Source organism: Ipomoea triloba, chromosome 7 (assembly GCF_003576645.1).
Source record: "Ipomoea triloba cultivar NCNSP0323 chromosome 7, ASM357664v1".
NCBI lineage: Eukaryota > Viridiplantae > Streptophyta > Magnoliopsida > Solanales > Convolvulaceae > Ipomoea > Ipomoea triloba.
Window position 1 is genome coordinate 26,794,316 of NC_044922.1, and position 10,703 is coordinate 26,805,018.

General features: G+C 38.7%; 2 protein-coding genes across 3 annotated transcripts; one reads left to right on the top strand and one right to left on the bottom strand.

Moving 5' to 3' along the window:
• Nucleotides 1–935: 935 nt before the first annotated feature.
• LOC116025763 (protein UXT homolog) lies at nucleotides 936–3,954 on the top strand. 2 transcript variants are annotated; one of them, XM_031267095.1, is made up of 7 exons: nucleotides 936–1,099; nucleotides 1,947–2,047; nucleotides 2,391–2,420; nucleotides 2,738–2,839; nucleotides 3,013–3,120; nucleotides 3,264–3,318; nucleotides 3,725–3,954. In XM_031267095.1, exons 2-7 carry the CDS (start codon nucleotides 1,956–1,958, stop codon nucleotides 3,791–3,793), a joined length of 456 nt encoding a protein of 151 aa, XP_031122955.1. In that variant the 5' UTR covers nucleotides 936–1,099; nucleotides 1,947–1,955; the 3' UTR covers nucleotides 3,794–3,954. The 2 variants fall into 2 exon arrangements, with proteins under 2 accessions (XP_031122955.1, XP_031122956.1); XM_031267096.1 differs by lacking the exon at nucleotides 936–1,099 and adding an exon at nucleotides 1,657–1,688.
• Nucleotides 3,955–6,286: 2,332 nt separating this feature from the next.
• LOC116024516 (protein argonaute 7-like) lies at nucleotides 6,287–10,605 on the bottom strand. The gene is made up of 3 exons (XM_031265421.1): nucleotides 10,231–10,605; nucleotides 8,216–9,353; nucleotides 6,287–8,121 (listed from the first exon to the last, which is right to left on the bottom strand). Exons 1-3 carry the CDS (start codon nucleotides 10,514–10,516, stop codon nucleotides 6,660–6,662), a joined length of 2,886 nt encoding a protein of 961 aa, XP_031121281.1. The 5' UTR covers nucleotides 10,517–10,605; the 3' UTR covers nucleotides 6,287–6,659.
• Nucleotides 10,606–10,703: the final 98 nt, after the last annotated feature.

Genomic DNA, 10,703 nt, shown 5'->3' on the forward strand with positions numbered 1-10,703 from the left:
TTTGTTTATCGACTACAAGATTTGATTAGAGAGATATGAAATCAATTTGGTGAAGACGAAATAATCAAATAATTGATTAAATATATTTGAATATTCATGTACTGAAATCTGTAATATTTTTAAAATTTTAATCATTTCAATATATTCATGAGTATTTCAAAAAAAAAAAAAATCATTTCAATGTATTCAAATTTATATTCTATTTAATGTTTTTTTTTTGACAAGATATTCTATTTAATGTTAGTTAATCTTAAATTTCATTTTTTGTTATTTTAATATTTTATTGTAATTTATATATTAATACAAAAAACAATAGTTATGGAGTTAATCACAAATATCATTTTTAGTCCCTCAACTATAATATATGTATCAATTTTGGTCCTTGACTATTAATATTTTCAAATTAGGTGCATGACTATTCAATTTGTATCACATTTGGTCCTTGACTATTAACATTTTCAAATTAGGTGCATGACTATTTATTTTGTATCATATTTGGTCCTGCCGTTAAATTTTCCGGCCAAATTTCAACCGAAGTCACCGGTGACCGACTAATTTATTTAATTTTTATTTTAAAAATTATTTTAATACTCCGTTACTTTTAAATAAAAAAAAACTTAAAAATAAAAAATAATAATAATAAAAATAGAAAACGCCGGTCATCCCCAATGACTTCGCCAGAAATTTGGCCGGAAAATTTAACGGCAGGACCAAATGTGATACAAAATGAATAGTCATGCGCCTAATTTGAAAATGTTAATAGTCAAGGACCAAAAGTGATACAAATTAAATAGTCATGGACCTAATTTGAAAATTTTAATAGTCAAGGACCAAAATTGATACATGTATTATAGTTGAGGGACTAAAATGATATTTTCTCAAAATAAGATTACTTGATAAACTACAGAAATTACCCGGTGAATTCAAATCATCGCCGTTTACTTTCCCGGCGGCCAACTCCTCCGCCACCGTCCACCTTCAAGACCGCACCTAATCTCTTCAGTGGTAGAACAGGAGAGAGCTTCCATAATCTTCATTGGTCTCAAACGACTCTGCTAGGGTTGGGAGCTTGAAGGCTGAAGCGACCACTCATTACCCGGTAAGTTATTGTGATCCGCCATGAACTTGTACCTCACTTTCAACGAATTCAATCTCTCTCCTGTGATGGATGCAAGATATTAGATATAAAATTTTGGCGGAGTTCTTTGCAAAGCATTTCTTTACCGAACTGTATCAATAGCACCGCGCTGCACCCTAACTGTTTGATTAAATTCCTAAGAAGAATAGCAATTTTACTCTTTCACTTATCCTATGCAGGAATTATATGGTACTTGGGATCAAAGAGATAGTTATTATCTGACATTGTTGCTAGCTAATGCATGGTATAATCTATGGGGTTGTGGGATTGAAGCACAACAGAAGAAAATAAAATACAGGAAAATATTGCCTTATGAAGATGGTCATGGGAATTTTGTTTTTATATTAATGTTAAAGATGGTCATGTACTCATGTCTGCTTCTAATTATAGCAGGGGCAGTGTCATAGTATGTGGCAATTGTTGATAAAGTGGGCCTTGATGGTGTTTGTATTAAGTAGTTATGCGTATTCTAGGCTAAATTGGCTTCTTTGTTTGTTCCATAGACCTGATATTTTCACAGAGATCAGCCAAGCAATAACTTGAAGTTGAAGTAAAGTTGCTTCAACTCTTTCTGTTGTTTTTAGTATTGAGACGGGAACATTGGATTTTAGTTCTTCTCAATTGTTCAAAACTTTGTAACAGAATTTTTTCTTTGGGTCACTTCTCTAGTCTTCACTCTTATTTAATGCAATAATGGATCCTTCTCTGGCTTGGTACATAATAAAAGTTATTAAGCTGTACACTCTGTGTCTTATTTTGTTGCTGGTTGGTTGAATTGATTCTTGTTGTTTTGTGTTTTCACTGTTAGAGAGCTGAAATGGATGCAATTAAACAAGAGAAAGTACGAAGATATGAGGAGTTTGTGGATAACCGTTTGAAACCAGATCTTGTTCATGCTATTGCTGAAAGGTATGTAACAAATATATCATTCTTCTTATCTTCCTCCAGTTCTATTGTGTATTCTCAATTTCTCATAACACTTAGTCAATTTAGGTCATTGAATGATCATCTTAACTTGTCAATCCCAGCATATTGGTTATGGAGTATCTAGGAAGAGTGGCACAGTAACTTCTGTAAAAATAAAGCTGTGATTAACATGAACTGGAGATCTTTGAACAATCTAGCATATAGCTCTGAATGGTTAATTAATGTGTAGGTAGAAAATTATCTAAGAATTATTGACCTTTTTTTAGAAGCAAACTTTGTTTTGCCCTAACTGGTTTTCTTTCCATTTATACTTGTAATTATGCAGGGATAAGGTCTTCGAGCAGCAAAAGATTTTGTATCCTTACATTTTTGCTTGAATTTAAATTATGTTTTCAAGTCAGCTTTATCGTTCTTCCACTTTTTGCAATTTGTTGACATACTTGGAGATGGTTACAGAATAGTCACCATTGTTTCTCATCTAGTTGGGTTTAATCTACTGGCTAAGTGCTCATTCCCTGAATGCTTAGTCTAATGTCTAAACCTTAGATCTCTGAAAACCAGGGAGGCTATATAGATTTTTCATGATATTGACACCTTGCTCATTGGGCTTGGCTGTTTAGCATGAATACTGATCCTTTTGAGTATCCTTGACTAAACTTTGCTTTCTTTTAGCTCAGATTTGAGAAGAAACATAGAAAACTTGGAGAAGAATAGTGTGACAAGTCTGAGGTCACTAGTCAATCTGGGTTCAGAAGTTTACATGCAAGCTGAAGTGTAAGTCTTCTCTATCATTTTTACATGTTCATTGCTCTTATGTTATGTTGGCATTATAGTCCTTCACTATTTTCATGTCTCAAACGTATGAATTATGGTGATATTTTAAACATGGCCATCTGCCATATGCTGCTTTTCTTCCGATTTTAATTGGTTCTTTGTGCATTCAACAGCCCAGATACAAGGCACATAATTGTGGATGTTGGACTCGGCTTCCACGTGGAGTTCACTTGGTCTGAAGCTCTAACTTACATTTCAGCAAGGGAGAAGAAACTGGCTGGGTACACTCCTAATCTATCTACAGTAATACTACATTTTCTGAATCTATAGTGCAACGAAAACAATCAGATTGATTACACTAATAGCCGAATAATGACACTTCCATCTGCCTCACCTTTTCTAAAAGATTTGGTTTTGGATCCAGGCAAATAGAAGAATATACTCGCCTAATTGCATCAATTAAGGCACAGATCAAAATGGTATGTATGGTTTTGCTTTGCGATCAAATACGTGATTTGTAGATAAATAATGACATCATTCTTGGTACTCGTTGACAATATATATCTACTGCTAATCACCTAGTCTTGTAATTTAGCACGAGATGTTACCATTGCAAATATCCATTCAACACTTACTAATGATATTTGTTATGGAGCACTACACAAATTTTTTCGAGTAAGCCTTGTGTGAGACCATCTCACGTAAGATGTGTAATACTTTTTAGTTAAAACATACTGTTTTTTATGAGTTCATAGAAAAATATTATATTTTAACTAAAAAAGTATTGCACGTCTTACATGAGACTGTCTCATGACTTACTCAATTTCTTCTGAAAGCACAATGCCCATCTGCTGAAAACAATATTTTTGGTTTGTATATATGCAGGTTTGCGAAGGGATAAGGGAGCTACTCCAGCTTCCCGCAGATAGTTTCAGGAGGGAAAGAGATCTTTAGTTTACAGTGATGAATGCAGAATTGTTACTATCACTACTACCAATAGTTTTTTTTTTGGACTAAAAATTATGGACTATATGTGACTTGCTAGCTTGCATTTTATGCAATGAATTAATTTTCCTTCCTCATATGCCATATAGTGAATTTATGTGTGTACTCAATTTTTACTAGCCTAGTACTCAATTTATGTATGCTATATTATACTAGCCTAGTACTCAATTTTTACTCTTTTTTTGGGGGGTCGTAGGATGTTCTTTGACAATGTCAAAGATATATAATGACCTAGCAACCTATATAATCAACATCATAATAATTTAATCAATAAAATAAACCTTTAGTACATTAAAAAAAAATACATTTATCATAGTGTATAGTATAATTTGCCAGGATGGCAGTAAGAAAGGAGAAATTCATACATAGACAACTCAGTTGAATCCTGGGTTGTAGATTGTGGGCAATGACATAGAGGCTAAGCAGTCACAGTGTGAGATTACACCCACCAATATGGTGAGTTCCTTGTGGGGTATTGTCTCATTTAATGGACAACTGAGTCAGCGTGATTTACTCCTTCACTATTATGTCCAGGACGAGGTATAAGGTTATGAGAGTGAGGGAATTTCGACTTTTGTGCCAGGAGAATTCACTACTGTACAAATGAGTAAGGTACTTGAGATTTCAAAAAAAAATTCTATAATGTAGTACAGTCCACAACACAGAATTGGTTGAGTCCAGCAACTGTCTGTCTGTCTGTGTGTCCCCATCTCTCAACTTGTGCTATCTCCCTGTTGTGGTCATCAGGGGGAAAGACTGAAAGAGCTCGTGAGAGAGAGAGAGAGAATTATAGACATAAATGTACTGATGACAGATGGAACAAGAAAGGGGAAAAACAGAGCTACAAACACACAAAGGGAAGTCCAACGTCCCACCCACTCCTTGCCCTTTTTTATTTGTTTGTTTTATTTGCATCTCTCTCTTCTGTTCTCACTTTCACTGTCTGCTCTTTCTCACCTCTCAATATTCCCTTAGAACAAGTTCAATGGTAAAATTTAAATTTGAGTTTTGTGCCAAATTTTAATGAGTTGTAGGGAAGCAAAAAATAAATAAAAAATTCAATTGGTGTTAATCTCGATGCGCCTAGTGGCAATTGTTATACCATGGAACATGGTTCATATTACATTGTGAACCCTGATACACAAATTTTGTACCTTCAGTTAACACATTTTGTACCTACAGGCTACGGTTAAGAGTTTCTGTACATGTAATCAAATAACTTGATAATTGCTGATACATAATATGATAGTTACATGTACAAAAATGTCAACTGTAGCGGTCTGCATGTCCAGAATGTGTTAACTACAGATACATAATATTAATGAGACTTGTGGTTGTCGGCCAATTAAAAAAGAGTCGAATGGTGACAACTATTACTTATCAAAACATATTGGCCAATTAGTTTTTTTTTAAACTATGTATACAAATGTTTGGATTGTAATATACTAACTAAAATGTTCTAAGTTCAATTTGAGTACTGCCTATTGACATCCTCGATTTGAGCCGATCAGCTATGAACAATTTAGAAAAATTTAACTCTTTATAATTTTTTACCTACTGAAGTCGCAATACAAGTTTCACTCAAAACACACTTTCAGAGTTTCCCTGTAAATAAAAGATTGTAATATACTCCTAACAAGTAGTAATTTGTGTGACAACACAATGTCCTGTGGATGATATTCATGTGATGATGCATCAACTTTACAGAATTTAAGAATATTGCTGTTGGAACAACATGCGGTATTCACGATTCACCAACCTGTGCATGACCTTGTCTGTCAGGGGACACAGCCAAATTTACCTTATTTTGTTGGCATGTAAATTATTGTACACAAAAATCCAAATCTTTTGTCCTGCACACATTGCACAACTTGAGAAAGTAAAAAAAGTTTGCATCTTTTGTTGTTTTATGCAATCTTTTTGTGTGATGGAACCCACGAGAATCGTAGCAACTAGTTGAGGGTATACACTTGATAACTATTAATTATGTGTACAAAGGAGAAGTAAAATGCATTAGAAGATTCTGTGCGATGGGCTTGGACAATACGTTTTGGTTCCACCCCATTTTCGGCTATTTTATGCAATCTTGCCTACAAAGGACAAAATCTTTTACCCCAAGGGCTCCCCATCCTGCTCCAACATGATTGTAGAAAGATAAATTAGAGTGACTTAACGGTCTATTAAATTGGAGTATCAGTGCTTGGTGCCCACTGCACACAAGAGGGTGAAACTCTCACACTGTGATTGACATGGCTCAATCTTATGTCATTGCCCGCAATCTGCCACCTATGAGCTAACTGAGCCACCTTTGTGCAAATCTTGAGACTACAATATTGTGTTCTTGGTGGTGGAGGTGGCTTTTACATTGATGTTCTGCATGTTGAATTACTTGAACAATGTAGGGTCCAACTTTTGGATTTTCAAAATTTTTGTTAAGAAAAATACTGTAAACTGTAACACTTTATTGCATGAGAGCAGTGTATTATTATACAGACTGAGACTTACAAGAAATAGTGAAAAGATGCATAGTTGACAATCAAAATGTGACCTTGAAGGCGAAATCCTCGCCCCAAGGGCCCCACACCCCGATCCAACAGGATTATAGAAAGATAAAGTATAGTGACTCAGCAGCCCTTTAGGTGGGAGGACTAATGCATGCTGCCCACAATGAGCCACCCCATGAAACTCTCACACTGCGACTCTTAGGGCTCGATATTGAGTCATTATCCACAATCTGCCACCGAAGAACTAATTGAGCATTGCAGTATTTATCTGCTCACATCTTGCTAGATGAATATGTGCAGCTGCAAGAATTCTAGCAGTAAAACATGAGGTTCTTGATATTCTCGGTGAGTTTAGGCAGTGGCGTTGTCGTGGGAGGAGTAGGCCGAGAGATTGTAGACGAACTTCTGGTGGCAGCAGCGTTGGAATCAGCACGCTCGAGATAGAGTCTGCCTCTGTATGCAGCGAGGTGGGCGTAATGGGCGGGAGGCACTAACGAAATAGGCTTTGTGCACCTCACAAAGGTGTAGCAGAGATTGTAGACCAGTTTCTGCAGCTCGTCGGAAGTGAAATGATTCTCGTCCCACAGGACGTGGTAGTGGATAGGCCTGCTGGTGCCCTTGATGCCCCAGTGGCTGCAAAGATAGAAATCGAACTCCCTCGGGTGAGTGATCACAGTGTCCACAACAGTGCCCGGGGGAATGTTTTCGCTGCAGAATTGGTTCCTAGCTGAGGATGGAAGCGTCTCGTTGGGGAACAGTCTCGTGTGGTGCCTTTTCTGCACAACTGCAAAGGTAATGGGAGGATTGTAGCCTGGAAACCGAGAACAAGCCCCGTGGATTGCTTGCAGCTCTTCTTGCAGGACTTTGGAGAATTGCGTCTCGCTAACCCCATCTCTGAAGAAGATGATTCTCTTGGGGAGTTTCGAGAGCTCCCCGTAGAAATCATCAAGAATTTCCCCTACCATTGCAGCCAGGTCTTGAATTATCTCCTGGCGGTGCGTTTGGGACCTCATTCTCGAGACATACTTGCTGGCTGTTGGCCAATCCAAGCTCCCAACAACTGCAGCTATCGAGGGGCTGACATCGTCTAACGGGTGTGGATGAGTAACATCAGCTCCCATGAAAATCACGGGATCATCGAGCTGGAAAAGCCTCGGTATCTGAGATGGCAATGAGTTGTAGAGAGCGACGGTGCATCCCCCGACTTTGGCATTGATCTTGAGAGCTAAATTTGCCAGAAACTGCGAGTTCAGCTTGCTCAGATTCGGGTACAGACAGCACTGGCTTATCACACCAATACTCGTCTCAGCAATTCGTTTCAAATCAGCATACCCTCTGTGTTTTCTTTCCATAACGCAAATCAGGAGCTGGAGATTGTTCACCGCAGCTCTATGGACCTTCTTCAGCTCAGATTCGAGGTGTTTTACGCTGCTGAGCACGTGCATCGGCTCAAACCTCGGGCTAACTACCGTGTTTTTGCTAAGGAAGATGCCCAATTGCTCGCACCTCTGAGATAACTGGTTTATGAACTTGGGTATGCTGGACCTCTGATCATAGGTGCCACCGAAACTTATCAGCGCCCAACGATCAACTCGAGTGCCTTCAAAGACGTGACTGTCGAGAAGGTTCCACTGTCGATCGTGGCGTGAAGGGGTCAGATGTCTAACCTGACCTCCATCCCCGAGTTTAAGCTTGGGAGGCTGCAGAATTCTCCCATATAGTTGAGTCATCTTTCTTGAAATCTCGAGTTTAAATTCGGTTTCCTGATTGCCACTGTTAATAAACGAACATGCTTAATTTAATGTTAACTGTGACACAAAACAAAGGATAGGCATTAATGTTGAGAAAATTAAAGCAACAGATTTACCTCGTTGGCCCGACTGGTCCTGCCACCACGCCATCTATTATTGCTTTTCGTTCTCTCGGCCTTTGACAGCCCATTTTAAGGATTTGAGCAGTTTGATCATCGGAAAGTTTCCCGAGAAACTTCTGTCCTTCACAAATTACACAAAGTTCCATTGGGAGGTAACATGGTTTGCTCCTACTTATCTGTAAGCATGGCAAGTTCCTAAACTGTATATCGTAGTTATAGTGATCCTTGAAATAGTTCACTAATCTTAGCTTTTTTCCATCCCGATCTGGAAAGCATAGACTCTCGGTGGCATCTTCAGTTAAGCTGTAAACGCGGTATCTCTGGACAGTTTCTCGGTGGCAAACAAATACTCTAATGTTCTTTAAGGCCTTCTCCACTTCCTTCTTCTCTTCGCTCGTTAACACTCTCGTCTTCCTCTGAGAAAGATCGTGCAGAAAGTGAAGGCGCTTCTCCAAGTAGGATATCACGCCAATGCTCTCGTGGAAAGCTGTGACCGAGAAATCCACATTGAGAGCGAGGCCTTGTTGGGTTGGTCTAAGGCTCTGAAAGAACCCCCTCAGCGCCACAGCTCCATCGCCAATCTCTTTTCCCATTGAGCACGAGTAAAACGATCGCCCTGCTGTCAAACACTTCTCGGTTGGGCTTTCCCGCAAGACAACATCTAAAGCGTGGAGATATTCCTGAGGAATCGGGTTCCAATCGTCCCCTTCCTTGCTCAAATAGCTACTAAGCTCCTTCCCATCAAACTTGGAAACCAGCCTGATGTTAATCCTGAAAAGCTTACACTGCTCGGGATTGGAAGACTTGCCACTCGGGATTGGAAGACTAATGTACAACTCAATCCTATCGTTCTCGAATTCAGCAGGGCTGTATATAGTCCTCCTACCATCATAAACCGGCTGAGCACCAGAAACCGCCACAGAGTGGACCTGCACTATCTCTCGTTTGATCATTCTCGCTACTTCCTTGGATGGATTTGGGGAAATCTCGACATCATAATGGAAGATTTGCTGCAAGGGGTTGAACTTAACAAGAAAATGATTTGCAAGAAGCGAGATAGTTTGCCCTTCCACTCCACCCGAATCTGGTCTTCTTGCCCTAACCCTCCTAACATCTTTCTTCTCACTTTTTCCTGTTATCACCACTCTATCTGCTTAGTTTTTGGATCAAAACACACACACACACACACTCACTCTTTAAATTCCAACTTCAATATCAATTCTGTTAAAGATTAACGAGAACAATAAACAATAACAATGCCAAAAACTAAAAAAGACAATATTTAAGTGGTTCAGTTCCACGGGAGCGAAGCTATTCTTTTATTAATTGTAGTGGTGATCAAATCCCCCTTGAGAAATACACAACAAATTCTTTCTTTGATATGATTTAAACTAATGCTGTCAGTGTTCATCAAAACCCTTGCAAATTAAATTTACCAAATCCAGTAATTATGTCATCCTAGGAAGAAACTATTGACACTCTTAAACATCACTGGAAATTAGTGATTAAGGATAAAACCAAAAAAAAAAAAACTGTTCCACCTTAAAAGATGTTGTCTGAGCAATACTGTTTACAACTTCCAGATTAGGTCCAGGCCTCCTATTTACTACAGGAAAGTTGATTTCTTTCTCATCATCAATCTAAATAACTCCAAGAGAGTTTTCTACATACCATCTGACAATTTTATACTCACAACACACATGCAATCAGAAGATACACAATCACAATACCATAAAGGCCAAATCTTCTTTTTTTTTATTGTGAAATATCACAATCAGTATTTGAGAGTGTGCACGGACTAAATCTCGTCCTGCCTTGTAACCCTCTTAGGTTATTTATAGCTAATCGACTTAAATTAAGAAGATTAATAAGCTTATAAGCCACTTTCACTAAGAATTAAACTTGTGGTTACCAAGTCAATAAGCTGAGAAATATTGGGTTGCCCCAAAAGGCCAAATCTTTGAAACAAGAGAAGAAAGGGATTTAATCATGGGTGCTAAGAGACATACCTGCAGCAGCAGAAGCTGAGATATCTTGAGGCTCAGAAGCAGAAGATGAGGTGGCAAGAGGGGGAGAGTTCCAGTCCAATGGAGGTTTCTTGAAATGGGGTTTGGGCCTAAAGCTGTGATTTTGAAGGGCAGGGAGAGAGGGGGTGGGGAGAGGGAGGAGGGGTGGGTAAGACTGGTAATGGTTAGCTGTATTTGAGGATTGATGGTTCACAACACTCCCTCTGAAGCTCTGAGCAGGTTTGGAAGTGCATTTTGTGTTTGTGGTGTGGGCTTCTGTTTCTTCCATGGCTGCCTTTATAAAAGTTTGGGTAACAGAAACCAAGAGAATGAGCAGAAAGGGTTCTTTGCATGAGAGAGAGAAACAGAGGCAGAGAGAGATATATGTTCTGCTTCTGATATCACTGGGAGTATGCAGTGCAGAAGTTATTGCAGGTGGTGAGCGGTGGGGGGTGGGGGGGGGTGGGGTGGGGGTT

Excerpts from the sequence above, each read along its gene's own strand:
- LOC116025763 (XM_031267095.1), top strand. The coding sequence starts at position 1,956 with ATGGATGCAATTAAACAAGAGAAAGTACGAAGATATGAGGAGTTTGTG. Across the intron at positions 2,048-2,390 it reads GTTCATGCTATTGCTGAAAG|GGATAAGGTCTTCGAGCAGC; the intron begins GTATGTAACAAA and ends GTAATTATGCAG. Across the intron at positions 2,840-3,012 it reads GTTTACATGCAAGCTGAAGT|CCCAGATACAAGGCACATAA; the intron begins GTAAGTCTTCTC and ends TGCATTCAACAG.
- LOC116024516 (XM_031265421.1), bottom strand. The coding sequence starts at position 10,516 with ATGGAAGAAACAGAAGCCCACACCACAAACACAAAATGCACTTCCAAA. Across the intron at positions 9,354-10,230 it reads CTCAGCTTCTGCTGCTGCAG|GAAAAAGTGAGAAGAAAGAT; the intron begins GTATGTCTCTTA and ends TGGTGATAACAG. Across the intron at positions 8,122-8,215 it reads GGACCAGTCGGGCCAACGAG|TGGCAATCAGGAAACCGAAT; the intron begins GTAAATCTGTTG and ends GTTTATTAACAG.